Source organism: Morchella sextelata (genome assembly GCF_020137385.1).
Source record: "Morchella sextelata strain SCLS chromosome Unknown scls_11, whole genome shotgun sequence".
Taxonomy (NCBI): domain Eukaryota; kingdom Fungi; phylum Ascomycota; class Pezizomycetes; order Pezizales; family Morchellaceae; genus Morchella; species Morchella sextelata.
Window position 1 is genome coordinate 980,884 of NW_025408626.1, and position 23,632 is coordinate 1,004,515.

At 45.1% G+C, this 23,632-nt stretch overlaps 3 protein-coding genes across 3 annotated transcripts; all 3 read left to right on the plus strand.

Moving 5' to 3' along the window:
* Positions 1-1,370: 1,370 nt before the first annotated feature.
* H6S33_001673 (uncharacterized protein) lies at positions 1,371-1,925 on the plus strand (the record flags this gene model as incomplete). The annotated part of the gene is made up of 1 exon (XM_044833027.1): positions 1,371-1,925. The coding sequence occupies one exon, from the start codon at positions 1,371-1,373 to the stop codon at positions 1,923-1,925; it is 555 nt and encodes a 184-aa protein (XP_044693734.1).
* A 1,279-nt stretch (positions 1,926-3,204) lies between these two features.
* Positions 3,205-7,448, plus strand: H6S33_001674 (uncharacterized protein; the record flags this gene model as incomplete). The annotated part of the gene is made up of 3 exons (XM_044833028.1): positions 3,205-3,874; positions 3,928-6,241; positions 6,311-7,448. The coding sequence occupies 3 exons, from the start codon at positions 3,205-3,207 to the stop codon at positions 7,446-7,448; spliced, it is 4,122 nt and encodes a 1,373-aa protein (XP_044693735.1).
* Positions 7,449-14,441: 6,993 nt separating this feature from the next.
* On the plus strand, positions 14,442-15,951 carry H6S33_001675 (uncharacterized protein; the record flags this gene model as incomplete). Its single annotated transcript, XM_044833029.1, has 3 exons — positions 14,442-14,522; positions 14,589-15,342; positions 15,401-15,951. The coding sequence occupies 3 exons, from the start codon at positions 14,442-14,444 to the stop codon at positions 15,949-15,951; spliced, it is 1,386 nt and encodes a 461-aa protein (XP_044693736.1).
* Between the last annotated feature and the right edge of the window lie 7,681 nt (positions 15,952-23,632).

Sequence of the window (23,632 nt, forward strand, 5' to 3'; positions counted from 1 at the left end):
CAGTATCAATGAGAGCGTAGGTGGGAATGAAGGAGTCGGAATTCTGAGAGACCGAACAGGTAACAACAAGAGAGTCTTCGGACATCTTATCCTCAGACACAGCAGCAGCAGGGAGAACAGAAACAGGTGGCGGGGCTGGCCCCTTTGGTTTGCCATTTTTTACCAAAGGGGCTGACCTTTTAGCGCCGGCTTTGGGGACACATTTTCAATTGGCCTTTCTCGCCAATTACTAATGGTACGGGGATCCTGAGAGCGAGGGGACAGATAGCGAGACTTGGAGACATGGCGAGGTTTAACTGTAGCGGCAGAGACGGAGATACGAGAACGAAGACCGGCAATAGTGGCATTGGCTTGGGCTTCCCAGGCTTTTGCAGCAGAGATGATGTGAAGAATTTCGTCTTCAGCATCGGCGAGGTTCTCGTCGGCAATGGCGAGACTTTCCTGGTGTAGGGCGAGACGATACCGAAGTTCTTCTTCTTCGGCCTTTGATTCTTCGAGCTCGCCCTTGAGAGCAACGATAACTTCATCGCGGCCCTGGATAGTCTCGGTAAAGTCTTCCTGGCATTCGGACAAGGTTTGCAATAGATCGGCAGCCTTTTCGTCAGCTGCTTCGAGTTCCTTGGTGAGATCGATAATGACCTCTTCTTGAGCCGTGTTGATAACGGGTTCGGGGATTTCGGAAGGCTTGGTGAAAGCCTCCAAACATTCAGCAATGAGATTATGGGCCTCGGTAAGTTCATCACCGAAGTCTATATCCGCTGGGAGAGGACCATATATGGTCAAAAATTCTGAAAGACGCTGCAACAACGTATCTTGAGTGATGTCGGACATGGTCGCGACCAGAGCTAAGCGAGGCGGTGTTGTATTGGTTGGCTGTAGAGGATGCAACCTAAGTCTAACGGGGACTATGGGCGTAGGGACTATGAAGCCAAGGAATACAACCGAGGCGAAGACGTGGACGTAGGAAGTTCGTGGACTATGGACTATGGGGCCGAAGGGTACACCTAAGGCAAGAACGGAGACTGTGGACTATGGACTATGGATGGTTGTACCTGGTCTAGTATACCGGGTAAACCCTATGACGTAGCGCGAACCTAATAGTATTCGTGACTGTAAAGTACAGAGGTTGCATAAAGAGAAAAGAGAAAGAAAGAGAAACAAGAAATCACGAGACAACGCCCCCCTTATATATCCATACCCTATCCCAATGCTGACTCATACCCTCGCGTAACAGAAACAAATAGAACATAATAGAAACCCACTTCACTAAACCCAACCACACTGCATAATCCTTCTCCCTTGTACCCAGACAACTCACATAGCCAATCCGTCTAGCTGCCGTTACAGAAACAGGGATTGACGCTATCGTTATGGGCTTCATGAAGACTTGGGAGGACGAAAGGAGGAAAGCTGTTGAAAAAGAAAAATGGCAGAGTGGGTTGGCAAAAGCGGAAACAGAGAAAGATCAAGCTCTCGATCTATGGATTCAATTGATAGATGAATTGCAGAGTGATTCGAGCAAAGGAAAGAAAAAGAGTGAGAGTATGTTAGAGAGGGAGAAGCAAGTTAGCAGTGATCTGCGAAGCAATATGAGCAGTAGTTTGGCTAGGAAAAGAAAGATTGAGAGTACCGGTGAGGGTTTCTCAAGGAAGAGGGCTATGTCGGAAGGAAGTAGTAAGGACCTGCCGGTCAGGGGAAATGCAAAAATGATGGAGACTATACTAGATTCAAATGAGCGGGGAGACGAGCTTATGATCAGCAAATGGAGTGAGATTGAGAAGGAGAAAATGGACCGGTATGAGCGGATTATTGATAAGAGTAGAGAGCAGCATGAAGCTGAACAACAGCGGAAGGAGGAATTTGATGGTTTATCAAAGCGGGTTGACCGGGTTTTGGCTCTGTTAGAGAATGGCCGTGAGCGTTAAACTATATGGGTTCTTGAACCCCAAAGTATTCATATATACTAGGAGGATTACAGTTGAACTTATCGCTAGTAATACAACTATTAAAACATGTATGGCAGTTTGTGAACAAACACGCAACAAAATAATAGGCAGCGACAGGTGATAAACCAATCTTCAACTCATTCTTGTAACCACAAAATCCGAAGTTGTTAATCACCTTTCCAAAGCCCCATTCTACTCATATTCTCATTCTTGATATTTCGCGGTTGAAGATTCGTTGTTCATGTGTAAGAGGGGTCCTTGGTCTTGCTCGATAGGCACCCATAATGCTCTCTCCTAAATAGTAGGCTGCATCACCGTATACCAACAGTCTAGATCCCTCCTCGTCGTATGCGTATAGATTTAGTTTCTCTTCTATTCCAGACCGTCGGAGGACACCCCAATCTCCCAAACGTCCCTCCCATGGTCCAGATAAGCTTGAGATCAGGCCATCAGGTGTGACAATAGCCTGCCATATCATCGTATGCGCTTTCTTATACCCGCTGTATAAGAGTTGTTGGTCTGCTACTGTATCACCTGGACGGCAAAAGGGTCGTTGTGTGCCATCAATAAAGCCCCAAATTTGACCAAAAGGGTCTCCACCCATATGTCTTCCAATTGTATTCGCATACTTTGTCAAAGCTTCGGGTGTAAGACGTAGAGGATCAAAAAATAATTGGTCCTTATATCTGTTGTACAGGTGTTCGCAGGTATCATTAATAATAATAGAAAGCCAGCTAAACGAGTGTAACGGCAGCTAGTCGGATTGGCTATGTGAGTTGTCTGGGTACAAGGGAGAAGGATTATGTAGTGTGGTTGGGTTTAGTAAAGCGAGTTTCTATTATGTTCTTTCTGTTTCTGTTACGCGAGGGTATGAGTCAGCATTGGGATAGGGTATGGATATATAAGGGGGGCGTTGTTTCGTGATTTCTTGTTTCTCTTTCTTTCTCTTTTCTCTTTACGCAACCTCTGTACTTCACAGTTACGAATACTATTTGGTTCGCGCTACGTCATAGGGTTTACCCGGTACACTAGACCAGGTACAACCATCCATAGTCCATAGTCCACAGTCCCCGTTCTCGCCTTAGGTATACCCTTCGGCCCCATAGTCCATAGTCCACGAACTTCCTACGTCCAAGTCTTCGCCTCGGTTGTATTCCTTGGCTTCATAGTTCCTACGCCCACGGTCTCCGTTACACTTAGGTTGCGTCCTCTACAGCCAACCGATACAACACCACCTTGCTTAGCTCTGGTCGCGACTATGTCCGACACCACTCAGGATACGCTGTTGCAGCGTCTTTCAGAATTTCTGACCACCTATGGTCCCCTCCCAGCCGATATAGACTTCGGCGAAGAACTTACCGAGGCTCATGGTCTTATTGCTGAGTGTTTGGAGGCTCTCACCAAGCCTCTCGACACCCCCACGCCACCAGAACCCGTCATCGATACGGCCCAAAAAGAGGTTATTACCAGCCTCACCATAGAACTAGAAGCAGCCAACGAAAAGGCTGCCGATTTTTGGCAAACCTTGTGCGATAACCAGGAAGATTCTACCGAGATCATCCGAGGTCGCGACGAGGTTATCATTGCTTTAAAGATTGAGCTGGAGGAGTCTAAGGCCGAAGAGGAGGAGCTTCGGTATCGCCTGGCACTACATCAGGAAAGTCTCGCCATCGCTGATGAGAACCTCGCTGATGCTGAAGATGAGATTCTTCATATCACCTCTGTTGCAAAGGCCTGGGAGTCCGAAGCCAATGCCACCATTGCCGATCTTCGCTCCCGTGTCTCCGTTCCTGCCGCTAGAGTTAAAACCCAATCTCGCCATGTTTCCAAGTCTCGCTACCTCGCCCCTCGCTCCCAAGACCCCCGTACCATCAACAATTGGCGAGAAAAGCCAATTGAACAAGTGTCTCAAAAGCCAGCGTTAAAAGGTCAGCCCCTTTGGTAGAAAATGGCAAACCAAAGGGGCTAGCCCCGCCACCAGTCTCTGATATTTCTGCTGCTGCCGTGTCTGAGGACAAGATGTCTGAAGACTCTCTTGTCGTTACCTGCTCGGTCTCTCAGAATCCTGACTCTTTTATACCCACCTATGCCCTTATTGATACCGGAGCTTCTGGGTACGCTTTTATTGACGAATCTTTTGTACGCCACTATAATCTTACAATGACCCGCCTTAAAGTACCTCGTCAGGTAGATGTTATGGATGGGAGGCCTATTGAATCAGGAAAGATCACCCATATTGTCAATGTGTCGCTGGATATCCATGGTCATCGGGAAATTGCATCATGTTTTGTAACGAAGCTGGGACACTATCCAATTGTGATGGGAATACCTTGGATGCGACGTCACGATGTTACGATTCGGCCGAAGGAAAATTTACTTGTTTTTGACTCTCGAAGCTGTTGTCAACACTGTTCACTCAGTGGAAAGACAGTCACTGTCCATGGAATATCGATCCCTCTACCGGAACATCATACTGTTGTCGTTTCAGCAATTGAGAAATCCACCGTCGATGTTAAGCAACTAGTACCAAAGGAGTTCCACCATCGTCTCCATATGTTCCAAGAATATGATGCTTCAGTCCTTCCACCACATCGGCCATCACATGATATTGAGATCGTATTGGAGGAAGGTAAACGACCACCGTATGGACCGATATATGGATTATCCCAGATCGAATTAAAAGCGCTACGGGAATACCTTGACGAAAACCTACCAAAAGGATTCATTCGAGCCAGTGAGTCACCAGCGGGAGCACCCATACTATTTGTAAAGAAAAGTGATGGAACTCTCCGACTCTGCGTAGATTATCGGGGCCTAAATGCAATTACGATCAAGAACCGCTATCCGTTACCCCTGTTGAAGGAAACTCTGGCCAAACTTTCAAAGGCACGATATTATACCAAGCTAGATTTGCGTTGGGGATATAATCAGATTAGGGTAGCGGAGGGGGATGAATGGAAAACAGCGTTTAGGACTCGGTATGGACATTTCGAATATACAGTCATGCCATTTGGATTAGCCAACGCCCCTGCCACGTTCCAACACTGGATCAATGATATCTTACGACCATACCTCGACCAATTTGTGACAGCATACCTAGATGACATTCTTATCTACTCGGAAACCATGGCAGAACACAAAGAGCACATTCAAAAGGTTTTGAAGGTACTTGATGAGAATCATGTTCACCTTAAGCCTGAGAAATGTGAATTTATGATCCAGGAAACGAAGTATCTCGGCCTTATTCTCACCCCGGATGGGAATAGGATGGATCCGAAGAAAGTTGTCGATGTTTTGGAATGGTCCACACCAAGGAATCTCCATGATGTTCAAGTATTTCTGGGATTTGCGAATTTCTATCGGCGTTTTATTCTAGGATACTCAAAAATTGTTGCTCCGCTTACAGCTCTAACCAAGAAAAATGTCAAATTCGAATGGACGGATAAAAGGGAGGAAGCATTCCAGACATTGAAAAAGATGTTCATAACGGCACCCATACTAATGCACTTTGATCCGGATCGGAAAATCGTGGTAGAAACCGATGCATCCGACTATGTTTCTGCTGGAATTCTGTCCCAACGTGACGACGAAGGAATTCTACATCCAGTCGCTTTCTTCTCAAAGAAGCATTCCCCTGCGGAATGCAACTATGAAATCTATGACAAAGAACTCCTGGCAATTGTACGATGTTTTGAGGAATGGCGACATCATTTGGAAGGGGCACAATTCCCAATCGAAGTCCTCAGCGATCATAGGAATCTCGAATATTTTATGTCAACAAAGCTATTAAACCGTCGACAAGCCCGTTGGTCGGAATTTCTTTCACGTTTTGATTTCGTCATTCAATTTAGACCAGGAAAACAAGGGGCAAAGCCGGATGCATTAACTAGGAGGTCAGGTGACCTACCTAAGGAGGGGGATGAACGGTTGACGCATCAAAGCCAGGTGGTTTTGAAGCGAAAAAATTTGGATTCAAAGCTAAGTTTGTTCGCGGGTTCTTTTTCAAATGAATCCGCTGAAGGAATGTCCACTGTAGAAGAGTTGTTTTTAAATGCTTACCAAGTTGACAGTTTCCCGAACAAAGTACTCGCGATGCTTCGGAATGGCGTCCGTCACTCGAATAAGATCTCGCTTGCCGAATGCACGGAAGATAACAACGGTCGGCTACTTTACCGTGGCGCACTCTATGTACCCGACGACAATGACCTTCGGCTAAGACTTCTAAAAGAGTATCATGACAAACCATCGGCAGGTCATCCAGGCAGAGCGAAGACTTTGGAACTCCTGAATCGAGAGTATTACTGACCACAAATGCGGAAGTATATCGATCAGTATGTTCGGAATTGCAATGTGTGTGCCCGTAGCAAGGCACTACGCAATGCACCCTATGGAGTACTCCGCCCGATGCCAATATCCGATGGACCATGGACGGATGTGTCAATGGATTTTGTTACCGACCTCCCGGAGAGCGATGGATACAATGCAATCTTGGTCGTGGTGGATAGGTTAACTAAGATGCGACACCTAATACCAACAACAAAGGAGGCGGACTCAAGGGAAGTAGCGAGATTGTATATTGACAATGTTTGGAAATTACATGGGTTACCCGATACTATGGTATCCGACCGAGGGATACAATTCGTTGCGGAATTCTGGAGGTCTCTTTGCGACCGTCTGGAAATATCACCAAAGTTTTCTACCGCGTTCCACCCTCAGACGGATGGGCAGACGGAAAGGATTAATGCCGTGATGGAACAGTACCTTCGGAGTTATGTTTCCTATCAACAAGATGACTGGACTCGATGGTTACCAATGGCTGAATTTGCGACCAACAATCACGTTTCAGAAACAACAAAGATATCTCCTTTCTTTGCCAATTCAGGACGAAATCCAAGAATGACGTTCGGTCCTTTGGAACATGGTAGGACGACAGCAGAGGATCAGGCTAATGGTATTGCACGGGAGATGAAGGAGGTATTAGATTTTCTACGAGATGAGTTGTACCGAGCACAAAGGATTCAAGAAGAGTCGGCCAATACCAGTCGGACTCCTGCCCCTCACTATTGTGTGGGGGATAAAGTTTTCTTATCAACACGCCATGTCCTCACTAAACGCCCTTCGAAGAAACTCGATTGGAAACGCATTGGACCATATATTGTGAAGCGGATCGTTAATCCTTATGCCTATGAGTTGGAACTCCCTCGTTCTATGAAAGTTCATCCCGTATTCCATGTCTCTTTATTGTCGTCTGCAGCAAACGATCCTTTACCAGGACAACAACAGTTACCACCACCACCGGTCGAAGTTGAAGGACAGGAGGAGTGGGAAGTCGAGAATATTTTGGATTCCAGGGATCGTCGAGGAAGATTTGAATACTTGGTTAAATATGCCGGTTATGACGAAGCTTCGTGGCAGCCATTGTCGGATGTCGAACATTCACCCGATATTGTCAAACGATTTCACGAACGATACCCACGGAAGCCTAAGCCTACCAGGAGATAGGCTGTAGAGGGGGGAGTGGTCTGTAACGGCAGCTAGTCGGATTGGCTATGTGAGTTGTCTGGGTACAAGGGAGAAGGATTATGTAGTGTGGTTGGGTTTAGTAAAGCGAGTTTCTATTATGTTCTTTCTGTTTCTATTACGCGAGGGTATGAGTCAGCATTGGGATAGGGTATGGATATATAAGGGGGGCGTTGTTTCGTGATTTCTTGTTTCTCTTTCTTTCTCTTTTCTCTTTACGCAACCTCTGTACTTCACAGTTACGAATACTATTTGGTTCGCGCTACGTCATAGGGTTTACCCGGTATACTAGACCAGGTACAACCATCCATAGTCCATAGTCCACAGTCCCCGTTCTCGCCTTAGGTATACCCTTCGGCCCCATAGTCCATAGTCCACGAACTTCCTACGTCCAAGTCTTCGCCTCGGTTGTATTCCTTGGCTTCATAGTTCCTACGCCCACGGTCTCCGTTACAACGAGTGTCCAAAGACATATAGAAGCTCTTTGTATCGACTGGGCCAAGAGAGACGGTATAAGACAACTGACAATGCTGTTGTTGGTGAGGCGATATCTCGGTTCCTGTATTTGATTGTGTGCAACCCGAATATTTCCGCCAAAACCATAATCTGATCTCTATCAAAGCGCAGAAATTCCAGGCACCAGTCATCTGTCTGATCATTTAAAACAAAGTCGGAAGTAAAATAATTTATTTTTCTTTTTGGCTGGCTCTTAAGGACGCAAGCGGCAAAGGTAAGAACATTGGATTTTTTCCGCCGCCTTCGTTGTAGGAGAGGAAGTAAATCAGCCTCAAAAAGAAACCTATCGGGGTCCATGATGAGAGAACACAAAAAACTTCTTAACGCTACTTAATATGTTCAAAAACATGAACGGTTACATCACGCCCATGTCATTTTTTTGCGAAGCCGTTAGCCAAAAGTCAAGTATGTACAAATGCCCTCCGCTACCACAAAGCACACTCCGCACTCTTTTGAAGTCTCCACTTACTTGCTCACACACCTATCAAATCAAAGCAATCCGAACCCACCCCACACTCTCTTCCTGTACCTGGCAACCCGACCCAAATTTAAAATATTCGGTGCGAAACCTCTCCAATCTCATGCCCAGATTGTGTGGAGGGCGGCGAAGTCTAGGAAAGAGACTAGCGGTCAGCACGCCCCCAAAAAATCCCACGACGTTCAAATAAAGTTTGGTTACCGAGAAAGGTTTGGCAGCAATCAGTTGTTCCCCACCACTCGCTAATGGATTCCTGAGTTGGGAATGGCTGGGCGGTTGACGATAATCGGGAGCTTGCCGCTTCTTATTTCAACGTCGCCTTCCTCGTCGTTCTTGGAGTTTCGTGATATGTAAAGGTAGATTCACCAACTACATAATTAGTCAACCCCGCTTATCGCTGTTCATCTTGCGGCGATGAAAGCTCTGGAATAACGAAGTAATAGTTTCGAAGGTCGAAGACTGATCCTGAGGGTTATTCACGCCATCGAAACCAAGATTTAGCAGGGTCCACAGGACAATTTTAGATCAACTCCGCTAGAAGTCTCGGAGGGTATTGTGAGTGCCGCAAGGGATGGAGTGGGGATACTACAAGGTGAAAAGTTGGATTCCAAAGTGAAGGTACTTGGCGTAAAGATTGGCTCAAGCAGATTGAATTATATTCTGGGTGTAGCCAGCTCGTTTATTGCATGGGCCGTTGGCCTTCAGTCTATATACCCCCCCCCCCCCCCCCCCCCAAAACCCCAAATTCCCGCACGCCTTTTCTTCTGCTGTCGGTACGACGTTGTTAGTATACGTGAATACGTGAAGCTTCCGGACCGCATCTTCCGAGGCATTTGGCACGCGTGGTACGTCATATATCGTACCCGTACGTGCACAGAGGTATGTAGATGGTTTCTCCGAGAAACAAATATAGACGGCCTGATATCCCGTCGGTAAACAAGAAACGATCTTGACTTTTTTGACGATTTCGATATTGATATGGACCTGGGTGTTGATTGTGTGTGTGTTGAAGATGAGATATTCACTTCTCTTCTTGATAGTTATGAATCTTTAGCAAATAATTAGTAGGGGAATTGATGGTTATCGAGGAGGAGAGCGGTATAGATCGCAAGTGCGCCGGATAGGGCTGCGCTTGATAATGACGCCTACTACGTATAAGCAGAGCAGAATCCGCAGTACTAGTACGACAAGCTGAGTTAGAAAGTGTTGCTGTCTGCGACACGTAACTTGTAGTGATGGGCACGAGACTAAGTCTCGAAACTTTTGTGCCCATCACTACACATAAGCTTAAGTACTTCGAGTATGAAACCTGTATAGGTTTGTACATGTACATGTACATGTAAGTACATCTTAGTGCAACGACCTTCTACATTTCAACTATTATAAACGCGCTCTTCGTTCACAAGTAATGCTTCATGACTACCCGTAACTCCACATATCGTTATTTTACGAGAGGAGTCATGTCGTATTGTATCTCGGAAAACGAGTGATAATCCATTGACTGAAAATCGGTGTCCACGTGACCTGCCTACTACATGTACATGTATCTTATTCTTGGCACATTGTTTCACGACATTTATACCAACCTCGATCGCAAGATTTATGGATCCATAGCTATATAACACATTCATTATCAGAACCTATAGTGATTAATATCTGGTGCGTGCTCCTACGAAGCCAAATAGCAAGGGATCTCAGTATTCAAAGTCTATAGCTATTGGTTTACGAAATATACCACGCTATATAACAAATAGTGTGGTCCATGAGCTGGTTCGAGTCGAGCCAGGCGGTGAGTTCGAGCTGACTCGGCTTTTTTGACTACTAGACTCGAGTTAGCTCGAGCTTTTGTAGAGGCTCGTGAAAAGGCTCGAGCTGGTGGCCAATGATCGATATAACAGGAAACACTTCCGCCAAGATCAGGAATTGACGAAGATCAAGATCAAAGAGCAGGGAAAATAGCTCCACGGAACGATTATTTGTAATTTGAGGGGTCAGATCCCCCAGGAAGATGATAATCCTATGTTTAAAGTTCCCACAACTCCTCGAGACATATCAAAATATAACTAAATTAGGCTCATGGACCACACTAAATTATTATTAACAAACTGTCAGATTAATGGGAGTTACAGAAGGAGAATTGTTTCTATCAATCGGGAGTAAGGTTAAGGAGTACATTCTACTTGTAGTCCTTTAACATTGATATTTTCATATACCTAGGCCGGTTAGACTGCAGTTGGTTCAGCTGTTTCTGTCAATTGAGACCCTGGAGGAGAATGGCTTGGGGGGCTTGACCTGGTCGATGCAGCGGGTTGAGAAGAGGTTTGTTTACACGTTGAACAGGCTTTGTAACTTATATGTCTAAACTATATAGTCTTCCTCCGTCACCAGGAACATTTTCTATTGGTTGCGTACTATTTCTAATATTAGTTGCATATCATTAGACAAAGAACTACTCCCGAGATGGAAGGGAACTGGCATTATATTAAAAGGCGTGTAGCTATTGCAATTGATGGATATAAATGAACAAACACTGACAGAACTACAGCTATATATATTTTTATATATCAAGGTCGAATTTCCCTGATAGCATTTTATCATGAACTACATGTACATACTAAAGCTACTCATTGAATGACTTAGAGTGCATACTAGAGCTAATATATCACAGATTACCTATTAGGAGAGATGGAGTTGAGGTTTAGTGCGTGTCTGTACTTTTGGATGACCCAATAATCCAGAATGACAGCAATAATCTAAGAAATTACTATCGTAGTACCGCGCACCTCCATTTCCTCACTACATTTGGGCGGCCGGAGGCCGCACTCCGCTTGTAGTCTATAAATTAATGCTTAAATATATGTTAGAATCAATGAATTAATAATATAATACTCGCATCCTCTGGGCTGGTGAGACGTAGATTTCAGGACTTCATATCTCAAAAAAGTACATGTATCCAGGTAATATTTCCTCCTAAATCTAAATTGTATAAGCTTCTTCATTGTAATCACGAAGCATTTTATTGATCAGAATAGTCTGTATATCACAGATAGAAGCACATACATGTATGTGATATATATAGACAAAGAACTACTCCCGAGATGGGATCCGGGAAGGGAAGGGAAGGGAGCTGGCATTGAACAAACACCGACATGATTGCAGGTATATATATATAGTCTTATATATCAACCTTGAGCTCCCAGATAAATCTCCAGGAGAGTCAAACTATCTTTTGTGAACTACATATTAATATTAACAATTCGTGCGAGCAAGGAGGGGTTGGTGTGCCCTGGTTGTGAGCTCTTTATTATATAATTAAGGAAGAACTGATATAGCTATAAGTATAGAACTACTCATGCTCACGCTAGAGGTTTTAACAATCCGGATCCGCAATAGGTAGATAGTAGTACAGTGCTCACATGGCCACCAATCATATTGCTCCTTTCAGGACTTTTGGCGTTTAGGAATCTGAATGCACCCCCTCCCCTCCTCGGTTCAGATTTTCAGAATCTGAAAATCTGAAAGGTTGCTTTCAAAATTTTATTGCTCTAAATTCCATCAAAACCGGTTCTAAATGCCCACGGGAAATCATCAATGTTTATACACGTACCTACATGTGCAAACTGCCTACCATCACCAGTTATAATTCAGCGAGTATTTGAATTACATAGTACTCAATAGCTTCTTAATACTAACGGGCTGAACTTTACGAGCTCTAGTGAATAGAGCAACTAGATTTAACCGGCGAGATACATGCATTATGGGGTATAGATACGCACTAATATATATTGGCGAATCTACTCATAGTTAATGTGAAACGACGTCAGCTTGCGGCAACGGCAATGTAAATGATATATGGCACCATAGGCATATATAACTTTTTATATAGTGGCATTTGATCGTCAATATTTTGCATACATGTAGTTATTGTTGATCTGATAGTGAGTACTTAGGTTAGCGCAGTGTTGAACTTTCTATGATACTTTAAACGAAGATATAAATATTGAGAATGTGTGATTGTATGCAGAAGGTTGATAAGTACATGCAGACTGTTCGTAATTTTGAACATATAATTGTACAAACTCCGGATGAATGCAATATTGATTATGCATTCTGAGATATGTATCCCAACAGTCTAGCATGCGCCTTTGCTGTCGACTCATGAGCCACATGTGCTTTATTTAAGTGCATCATTCATAAGTATGAGCAATTCGGTAAAACAAGCCGTTTATGTTTGCCTGGTGTGGCACGGATATCGATTATCCCAACAGTAATGGCCTATACGTCTGTTCCGTAAAACTAAAGTTTGGGTGGAAGCTTGCGCTCTAGAGTATCGATGTAGCATCATCTTGCCAGTGGTGCTTTGCATAGATATCTTTTATCGACGGATCCGGATAGGCGAATATCTGATCAGTCAACCAAACAAGATTTCCGGAGGATCATCGGCCTAGCTCGTCAATTTGGCCGCCGAGTTCCATCCCTCGGATCAATTAAATGCGGCATACGCAGTGTGGTACTAAAGTATAACAGGGATTGTCGGCGTTCGTTGGACTTCAGTCTTCAGCTGCTAGGCAATAGCTCAAGGGGAAGGATATGCCTTCCGATGAATGAAAACTTTGAAACATTTTCGAGACATCATCGTGCCCTGTTATACATTTTTTGGCCTCCTTGACTAATCTTCAGTTTTGGTCTTAGCATGTCCGGGAAGATATCGATTAAAGCCCCGATACTATCTAAGGTTAAATTAGTCACACAAATCTTATCGTGATCCTGGCGGTTAAATTCTAGCGTGTTCGCGTAATAAATTTACCGAGCCTCATGGTGGCCCTGACACTTATTCTGGAATCTTTCCAACTTTGGAATAGAGAGTTTGGGGTGACGAGAGCCTTATCGAACACTTATCGCATGTTGATGCAATGCAGTTGGATTCGGCAAATGAGGCCTTGAAGAATCATCCCAGGGAGAAGGATTTAAGGAAAAGGTTGTGTCGATGCATACAATACATGCATGCATTGGTTGAGGTCGGTCCATGAGAAAAAAACCCACATATCCGAAGAAACTGTTGAGGGAAAGGCAATAAGTCGAACGACTGTCGAATGTTAAAAAACAGCACACTTCACTCAAAGAAGTCAAAGAATTGATCTTTGAGCAGCTGTCTAGGGAGATTTATCGATAAGACCTGTAGTGTCGGCTTGCGTGCTGAGTATTACTTGCAACAGGCGTATGCCTGTCACGGCATTAGGCGATGTCAGATGTAAGATTGACTTCACCCCAGATATTCAACTTTTCCATGGCACGGCCGAGTGCTTGGAGATCTTGATCAAACCCGACCCGTTTTATCTTTTTTTTCTTTCTCTCTCGCCACTCTACCGAGAAACTTGCCACATCATGGTAGTGGTGGATAGACCTCGTTCTAGCTGTAATGGGGTCGCAAATGTCGAACGTTTGGCAGTCGAACGCGCGGTCCCCAACATAGACCGAGGGGACCAAACAGCAGAGCAGGGTGCCTGCGTTCAATGTAGGTCGACAGGGACAGGCGTTGGGGAGAGATGTTTTGTGCAACACTGAATCTGGGCTTGAGGCTGGGGGTGAGCCGTTTTTGTTGAGTGCGTTGTTGGGACGGCCACTAGCTAATCTTAGGATAGGGGCTTCCTTACGCGGCTCTCTCCTGGCGACTGGCACAGAGTGAGATGAACAGAGTTTGAGATTTTTGGGGGAGGCAACGGTGTTTGAGTGGCTAAATTAGGCCTAGTTCCGTTATCGATTGTCGCTATCTAGGACCCAGAGAAATTTCGAGTGAAGCCCCCCTTTAAGTCTTTAAGTACAGAATGTTCCCCCGCTGAGCTTCCATTCTTCTTCTTTCCCGGACCAGCTTCTTAAAGGGAGTTCACGGTGATAACAACTTCAGTTTTTATCCCTCCATACCATAAACTCCCAACCTTATCATCATCACCAAAGAAAAGCTATTTTCTAGCACCTGCGTGATGGCTGCTCCTACTGTTTCTCCCTCCGGGGATCAGGCGGCCAAACGTCCTGTTTCCAACAAACCCCATATCACCGATCAGGTAAATTCTACTGCCTCCTTGTAGCTCAATTCATAATCGTGATACTGACATTCTCATCATCAACAGCCTATCACTATGCAGAATTGGTGGCAGCACTTGCACAAACTCAACATTACCCTCATTGTCATTGTCCCAATTCTCGGTCTCTGGGGTTCATTTTACACTCCTTTGTACAGAAACACCCTCATTTGGTCAATTACCTATTATTTCTGGACTGGTCTCGGTATCACCGCCGGGTACCATCGTCTCTGGGCCCATTCGTCGTACTCTGCCACTCTTCCGCTTAAGCTCTTCCTTGCCGCTGTTGGAGGTGGTGCCGTTGAAGGATCCATCCGTTGGTGGTCGCGAGACCACAGAGCTCACCACCGCTACACCGATACCGACAAAGATCCCTACAGTGTCCGCAAGGGTCTTATGTACTCGCATTTGGGATGGATGGTTATGAAGCAAAACCCGAAGCGCATTGGCCGTACCGATATCTCTGATTTGAACCAGGACCCCGTCGTTGTCTGGCAACACAAGCACTACCTCTGGGTTGTGGTTTTCATGGGATTGATCTTTCCTACTCTCGTTGCCGGTCTTGGATGGGGTGACTGGATTGGCGGCTTTGTTTATGCCGGTATTCTCAGAATCTTCTTCGTTCAACAGGCCACTTTCTGCGTCAATTCTTTGGCCCACTGGCTCGGTGACCAGCCATTCGACGACCGCAACTCACCGAGAGATCACGTCATTACTGCTCTTGTTACCCTCGGAGAAGGATACCACAACTTTCATCACGAATTCCCCAGTGACTACCGCAACGCTATCCAATGGCATCAATGTAAGATTCTTCTACTAGACATATTTATCATGGAAACCTGTACTAATCAACTATATAGATGATCCTACTAAATGGTGTATCTGGACCTGGAAGCAGCTTGGTCTCGCTTATGATCTGAAGCAATTCCGTAGCAACGAGATCGAGAAGGGCAGACTTCAACAGCAACAGAAGAAGCTTGACCAGAAGCGTGCCACCCTTGATTGGGGTGTTCCTCTCGAGCAACTCCCCGTCATGGAATTCGAAGATTACCAGGAACAGGCCAAGAACGGTCGTGCTCTCGTCCTCGTCGCCGGTGTAGTCCATGATGTTACTGCTTTCCTTAACGACCACCCCGGTGGTAAGGCTATGATCAACTCAGGAATTGGAAAGGACGCAACTGCTATCTTCAACGGCGGTGTCTACAACCATTCCAACGCTGCCCACAACCTACTCTCCAACTTCCGTGTCGCTGTCATCCGTGGTGGTTGCGAAGTCGAAATCTGGAAACAAGCGCAAAAGGAAAACAAGGAAGTTAGAGCTGCCCTCGATTCTAACAACCAACGGATCGTCCGCGCCGGTGATCAGGTCACCAGGATTGCTGCACCAATCGCTCTTGCTCCTGCCTCATAAATAGTCACTTGTATTTCATGATTCTTTTGTATGGTGGAGGAGGAGAGGCGGTTTTGTAATATGCAGGTGGAATGGGTGCATCAAAAAAAAAGGCTTTGGTGACGAAAAACAGGGCTGTTATGACAATTTGGGAGGCTTCCATAAAAATTTCTTGGGTTTGGGGGTTATATTTTTCTTTACCCTCTTTTCATATGTCTTTTTTTTTGAGGTATAGGGGTCAGAACGGCGTCAGCATTATATAGCTTGCTTTTATGGATTTTCTTTTCTCTCTTTCAATCAGTCTGATCGAGAATGTTGTTTCAATGGAAACTTCAAATAGATGTTGATACAACTACAACTTGTTTACTCTGTAGAAGATAATTCTGGGTATTTTTTTTTTTTCTTTTTCGCGTGCCTCTAGCCTAAAATTGATACATCATTCTTGTGCTCGGGGTGAAAAATTTCAAGTCCTTCTTCGACTATCGACTATTTAGTTATGTGGAGCAACATTCTGGGATCCCCAACAAAAATAGGCACATTATTTAGAAGTCGCCCGCATAAATAAAGTGCATGCACCCTCACTTCTCCACCACACGATTTCCGCTACTCCATGGGGTGAATTGTTGTCGGGATCGCGTTTATTGTACTGCCTATCGGCTATCTATCGGCCAGCCGGAAGTCTCACAGTCAACCTTCACATGAAGGAATGTAAAGTCGGGGCGTGTTATCAACCCTGATCTGAACAAAGGAGCGTTTTGATCGTAATACAAGCACATCGTATTTTCGCTACTCTCAATAGAAATCAAGATGAAAAACCTGGAAAAAAGGTCTCCTTCCTCGGCAGGCGTGTGCATTCCTGTGCAGATTATCCATACCCTATCAATGAACCGCGGTAATCACAACCCGTTCAGCCCCGGGATGATGGGTCCGTTCAGTTGGCTACGGACCAAAGCTACCTAGACCTATTTCCTATTTGTTGAACGGTTTCGGTTTGCAGTTTTTTTTTCTTGCCGTTTCTAACAACGACTTTCCTTCTAAGGCGATTGATACTGTAAGTAGTAGAATAGAGCTAGAGTAGGTACATGTAGGTTTATGCCTTGCAGGTACATATGTAGGTAGTTTACCCATCACTCATGGTGAGGTTTAGAGCGGCTGATAAAGAAGTGTTCATGCTGGGCCTGTGGGGAGTCAACCCGCTGTAAGTTTGTCTCTAAGTGGCGGTGTCATGGCCGATTTTGCCACCTGGGGATACATAGAGTAGTTACTCTGTGTAAGTACTGGAGTGGCTACTCTACATGGAATACCTGCGGTGGAGGTATACTAATCTATCTATTCTGAAGGAATAGAAATTTTTCTATATCAGACAAGGGTTTCAATACGGCACAGCAAAGGCTTGTGCCGGTACTCTATGCATAAAAGCTTATGTAGCATTGAATCCTGGTTCTTTGTGTTCTAGCGCGCACTTGCCACAGACCAAATTTCATGTTATACAGTCATTGACAGTGCCAGGTAAATCTTCTGTTTGGTCAGCTTGGTTACCCGTTTAATAACACCTCCAAGTTGTTGCCCCCCGTACTCGGGACAGATCCGAAAGGTCGGGTCAAGATACGGGAAGATTGGTTGTCAGCTCGCCGGTCGTTAATTAGGTATGGGATGGGCGTTTGTGATGTCTGTTTGGGCTATTCCAATGCCGGGAGCGGTGCATTCCCTTTGTGACATGTGCTGTCGGTTGCTAGCCGTGATTCCCCTATAAAGTTTCGTACTGCAGTACGTCGTAGGTCCTGTCAACGATTCTGCAAACGGTATATCTATCTCATGGCTGGTGAATGCCACAACCACTATTAGTGTGTATTACTGGTAATTAATCATTGCGCTTAGATCTTCAGGAACGCAATTATAGTGCATCAAGCAAGGGCACTCTCAGCAAATACCGGCCGTTGTGCGTGTACATGAGCCTGAGCGCAAGTGTCATTCTGACAATCGAAGTAAGGGGTGGTTCGATGACATTTCTATTCTATTGCCTATTTGGATGGAAGAAAGTGATGGAATGTAGTCTATGATTGAAAAATACCTGCCATTGAAATATAGAAGGCTTTTGGTTTTCATAATCTACCAGTTAAAGATTGAATGCATCGAGTACTGACAACCCTTCTAATCCTTAGACAATTATTCATGATCACTGGTCTCGACCCAAAGATTACATTCATCTAAATTTCGCCTCTTAGACAGCGGCACCAAAATAGAGGTCAGACGGCCCGGCGCCCAGGCGAACCGTGCAGTCGGCTCGGGACGTCACCCTCGGCACGGAAGTAATTGAACACCCGGTTAATAGTTATTCGTTAGTCCGGGTATCCTTAACCATGTTATTTTGGGGTTTAAATGCACAGCCACAATCGCAACGTTGACTTGTGCATGTTATGAATGTTTTGACCTACTATGTATTCGTATTCTGACGTATTCGTATTCTGAACGCGCAACTGGAGTCGTCGGCCCGCAATCTAGGAGATATTTTATTTAGGCATAGCTGAACGCTTGGGTTTCACTATCGCAATTGATTATGGACAAATACCAGCTGGTCATAAGACGAACAGGTTGTTTCATGGTAGATTAGACCTATGTAATGGAAAAGTATTTGTTTTAGAATGTAGGTATTGAGTACGTACGTGCGCGGATGGAAAGCCCCTTATTTACCTCGAGTTCCTTCTTACGTGTGTTTTGACTGGGTAGTATTTGATTATCATAGATCATTGGTACGTATGTATGTACATGGTTCCATGTTATCGTCATTTCATTATATGTAATTACATGATACGAGAAAGGCTTGTAATCATCGTTCCCAATGGAAGGCTTGTAACTATTGACGGCTTAATTATAACCATTTCAATAAGCTAGCATGATTCTTTAAATAAACTTAGCCTCAACCTAGAAACGGGATTTCAATTAAACCAATCAGTCTAATTCCAATCTCTTAGGAGTTGTAGATTTCGTTACAATGGTCTGGTTTCGGTCGGAGTTTTAGCTAATCCTCAGCTCGGGACTGAATTCTGTTGAACTTCTGGCTGATCAAATAGATCTAGTACCGTACTCGGGGTAGGCAAGAGCCTAAAAATGCAAGCCGCAAATAAAGGTAAAATTTATAGTAGCCAGGACAAATCAATGAGTTAACAACAAAAGCCCCGAGTACTCATATAACCATCCATCGTATCGAGAATTCGCCCCAGCTTAGACCTCGTTGTATGTCCGTTCGATATCAGATCATCGATCTGGACCACGGTAAATGTATTGGACCCAACAGAGAATCCCGCTCGTTTTCTTAGTTGGGCTCTGAATGGATTCTGCTCATTGCTGGATTTTGACTCTAGTCGAATAAATCGGGCGAGGAAGGAATGAATATCGATACCGACACTATAGTCTCTTGGATTTACTTTCTTCTTAGCTAAGTATTTCTCCACCCCAATATTGCTCATTAAATAGACTAGCTCAAACACCGCAGAATCTCACGAGTGTATGCCTACAATTGCCCATCTAGGGCTATGAATATATGCTCCACATTCCGACAAATAAGATTCGGCGCATGAAATCTCCCAAATTATCACTTGACGACATCTCATCTGCAATCACATGATTAACCCCGAAAGCTTCAGGAGTTTCCATTGTTACGTTTCTAGGATCAGGACCGAGCATAATTCCCCTCTTCAACTGTTTCGACCAATCAAGACTGTAAGACTCGGGTTAATTAAATAGGCTTCAATTTAGGTAGAGCTGGTTTGTTTCACGTTGGTCTTAGACGTGTAGAATTGGAAAAATAACCCCCTGGATCAGTAGAGTATAAGAGGAAGGAAATCCAAGAGGGGTCAATGATTGAGATGGAAGGTGTTCAAAATCTGTTGTGAAATAGAAAATGCAGTTTCAAGTCACTGTATCGTCAACGTTAATTGTTTGTAGAGTTCTCTCAATGACGGGAGTAGTTTAATAACGAATGGGGGCGTGACTGGCCACATCCAAGGTAAAAGTGAAGATAAACTTTTCTGATTTCTATTGATCAGTAGATACTTGTTTGACGTTATCCAGAAGACGACTTACCCCTTCGCATTCTAGCTCTCTTCGCATTCTAGCTCTCTGCGCGCCTCTAGCTCTGCAGCTAGCTGTAACCCAATCTCAGAGCCATATGGTTTTTAATTAAACCAAACCAAAAGAAAGTTGAAACAAAGTCTATTAATCAGAGTAAAGCCCCTGTAGCTATACGGAATCAACTTGGTGGGGACCTCTTTAAGAACTATAATCCACGTTTTGAATTGTAATCATAGGATATCACTCGGGTGACCGGAGCCAAATAGTGTTTTTTTTTTTTTGGTTTAATTCATTAATTGTATGCAGCCCTTAAGCTATGACAATATCGCACTGCCACAGAACTACCCTACATCCACCGCCACTTACAAAATAAAATAAAGAAAAAGAAAAGTAACTATTTAAAAACAATTTGTGTCGTCTCTCTTTTCCCCCCCTTGCCCCTCGGGCCAAGTATGTTTTTCCCTTCGTAGCTTCTTCGCATCGCGTCATAGTCTTCCTCGTCTCTAAATAACGCTCGTCCAATCGACACTTTATTACCCTGTGTGAACACATCTACCGTGCAAATTCTCATGTTTCTATCGTTTGCTGCCCCGATCAATGTCGCGAACTCCTCGTTGTCGTTATACCAGGAGCCAAATAGTGTTGTTATTCTTAATTCATTGACTATGAGCCAAACGCATGATGTATCTGGTCGCCACTATTACAGCTGTTTGCATAATATTAGGCCCAGGCGAGCGTCGTAACACACAGTGCGAATCTTCAGGCTATTACCTCTCTAGGTAATTCCCATAGCTTCATTAGGCAATCCTGCCGAAAGTTTAAATTAAGATACCTCAACGGGTATCTCGAGTTGCGTAATGGAGTAGCCTTGCTTAGCTTTGCAAGAGTCGTTCTATGTGATATGTTATTCAGCTGGGCCTAATATTATGAAAACAGCTGTAATCACTTTAGTGCCAGTAGCAGAAGAAGCAGTGGATGATGAAAGCTACTGGATATCTCAGTATGCCAAGAGTTGTGCGGGTATGTGAGGCCCCTCTGTCGTGTCGTGTGCGTGCTATACATACGAGAAGGCCTCTCTCTTTACCGCCGCAAATAACAATCCCGAATCTCCGAAATCACATGCAGGCCATCCGCCGATGCCACGTTGGGAAAGGAAAGAGATTTCTCTATCTAGGTCGTGGACCCTACATGCGCATGCGCGTGATGGTTAGGTAACGGGCAGGTAACACGTCATGTCACCGGGGCCTACGGGACCCTACGGGGTTGAGAAAGGCATCGGTAGGTGAATCAGTAAATGTGTATGTTAATGCATCAGTAAATGCATCAGCAAATGAATCAAATGATGCCTTTCCCATTGGCATATAACATCGTGGGGAACGCATCAGGAAATGCAGCAGTAACTGTGTAAGGAAATGAATCAAATGATGCGTTTCTCACTCGCAGCTTGGGAAATGTGTAGGGAAATGCATCAATCGATACATTTCCCAACCTAGTAGAGGTGCCTTTCCCATTGTTATATACGATAAAGGCATCAAGGGGTTCGTTTACACGCAATGCCTTTTCTCTATAGCTGTAAATGAATTAAATGATGAGAAGTGAAAGGGATTAGGAGGTGGGGAGTGCGAAAACGAGGGGGGGGGGGGGGGGTTATACTCTTTTATAATTCGCTAGATAAGGGTATATCTAGTCCGCATTATGTATTCCTTAAACCATAATACATTTCCCTACACGTTTCCCACGTATCCCAATAGGAAAGGCATCAATTAATTCATTTCCCTACACATTTCCTAATACATTTCCCAACCTATTAGAGCGTACAACGGCAGCAATTAATAGTACCCACGCTCTAGCTCTCTACTCTCATAGGAGACAGCCTCCACCCATCTCCATCGATGCCAAACAGCGGTTATACCACGAAAGAGCAGAGTAGCGCACACATCCACACGAATCATGAAATATCACTCGACACCTCCTTAGCTTGGCAGTTCTTTGTATCTGTAAATGCGGGGTAGAAGGCTGCGATTTATGCTCCTACTTTCCCTGGACGCTACTGTGAAGTCGGCGGGTGCTCTGCCGCTGAAGTCGACCACTAAACGTGCGGCCGAGCTTGTTTCACTCGAGGCTACGTACAGGGACGCCACGGCTCACCAGCATCTACCAAGCCATCCCATCCCCGCACCTCACCTCGTTCGGATCACAAACCATCACTCGCAACCACCCACCACCCTGCAAAACGAGCCTGCAGGCAGTAAGATTAGGTTGGCCTGGCAAACCGCGCGGGTCTGCCCATCACGTGAGGTTTTGCGGGGCTGGGCTTGAGACTGTAACCCCGCTTCTAGGCGGGCAGATGTGGTGTGACTTTGTGGGCTGATTACGTGCGACGGATGGGGGTGCTACGGATGGATGGATGGATGGATGGATGGATGGATGGATGGATGGATGGGGGGGGGAGAGCTGTTTAGACTTTTTCTGAACAGACTCGTCATTTGGACGGACGCAGGGACAGAGCAGAGCAGCGCAGAGAGAAGAGCTAAAAGTATCTAAAGTTTGACCAGACCAAACCAAAGCACCCACAAGTTTAAGCTCAGCTCCGGCCGTAACCAGTAGCTGGTAGCTCAAGCTCCCCCCCCCCCCCACCGCACCTCCGAGCACGCAAGCAAGCCACGCGACCGGCCTGCTGCACTTCGCTTTTAAATCAGCCCTGCCCTACCTACCACTCGGTCTACTTAACCGGCCGAACACGCCGGGAAGCAAATGTTTAATGTTAATTTCTCTAGCAACCAACACCCTACTCTGGGCTGATATAAACAACCACTCTGCGTCCCCTCGCGTCCCTCACTCCCATCATTGACGTCCCGCCCTGTCCAATGGTTCCGCAACGTGTGTACACATAGCACGCAATCAACAGCCATACCGAGCGTGCGGTGCGCGCATACCGAACTCATGAAACATAAGTATGTGGGTAGGAAACATTCTCCGTTCTCTATCTCCATATCTCTCTGTCTGGCTAGCTCTCATCCCACTATTGCATCTGCCCTACCCCAGCGCACCCAGATTGAATTCGAAATACCCCCAAGATCGGCCCCGCAGCAAACGCTTCATCTACGATAGCAAAAAGCAAAACCTCTCACGGCCCCAGCCTAGCCGCACATCCAACAAGAGAATAATACTCCAACAAAAATAAAATAAAAAAAAGAGCTAGTAGAAAGGTCTTGTATATATATATATAGCTAGAGCTAGTATAGAGCCAGGCGTCTACTTGCCCTAACGCTGTAGCCTAGCCTATATTCCAACCACAGACGTGGGACGCTAGCTCTACATAAGACGACACATATAGTCAATACTCCATGGTAGCACAAAACCCGCCAATTTTCCCGGCGGGGGGGAGGGGCAAAAAGAAAAATATTCCTGGTATCATGACGTGACTTTGGTACATACATCGAGAGTCTACCAGGGAGCTCACAGTTACCCGGTATCTGTCTCTACGAATTCGACATGTACCTGAGCTACAGTATATATACTAGATAGTATGATATGATATACTTATCTCTACCCCCCACAACCCCCTCCCGGACCCTACATGTAGCTAATCCCCTCGATCCCGGCCCCCGGATGTGAATGTATATCAAAG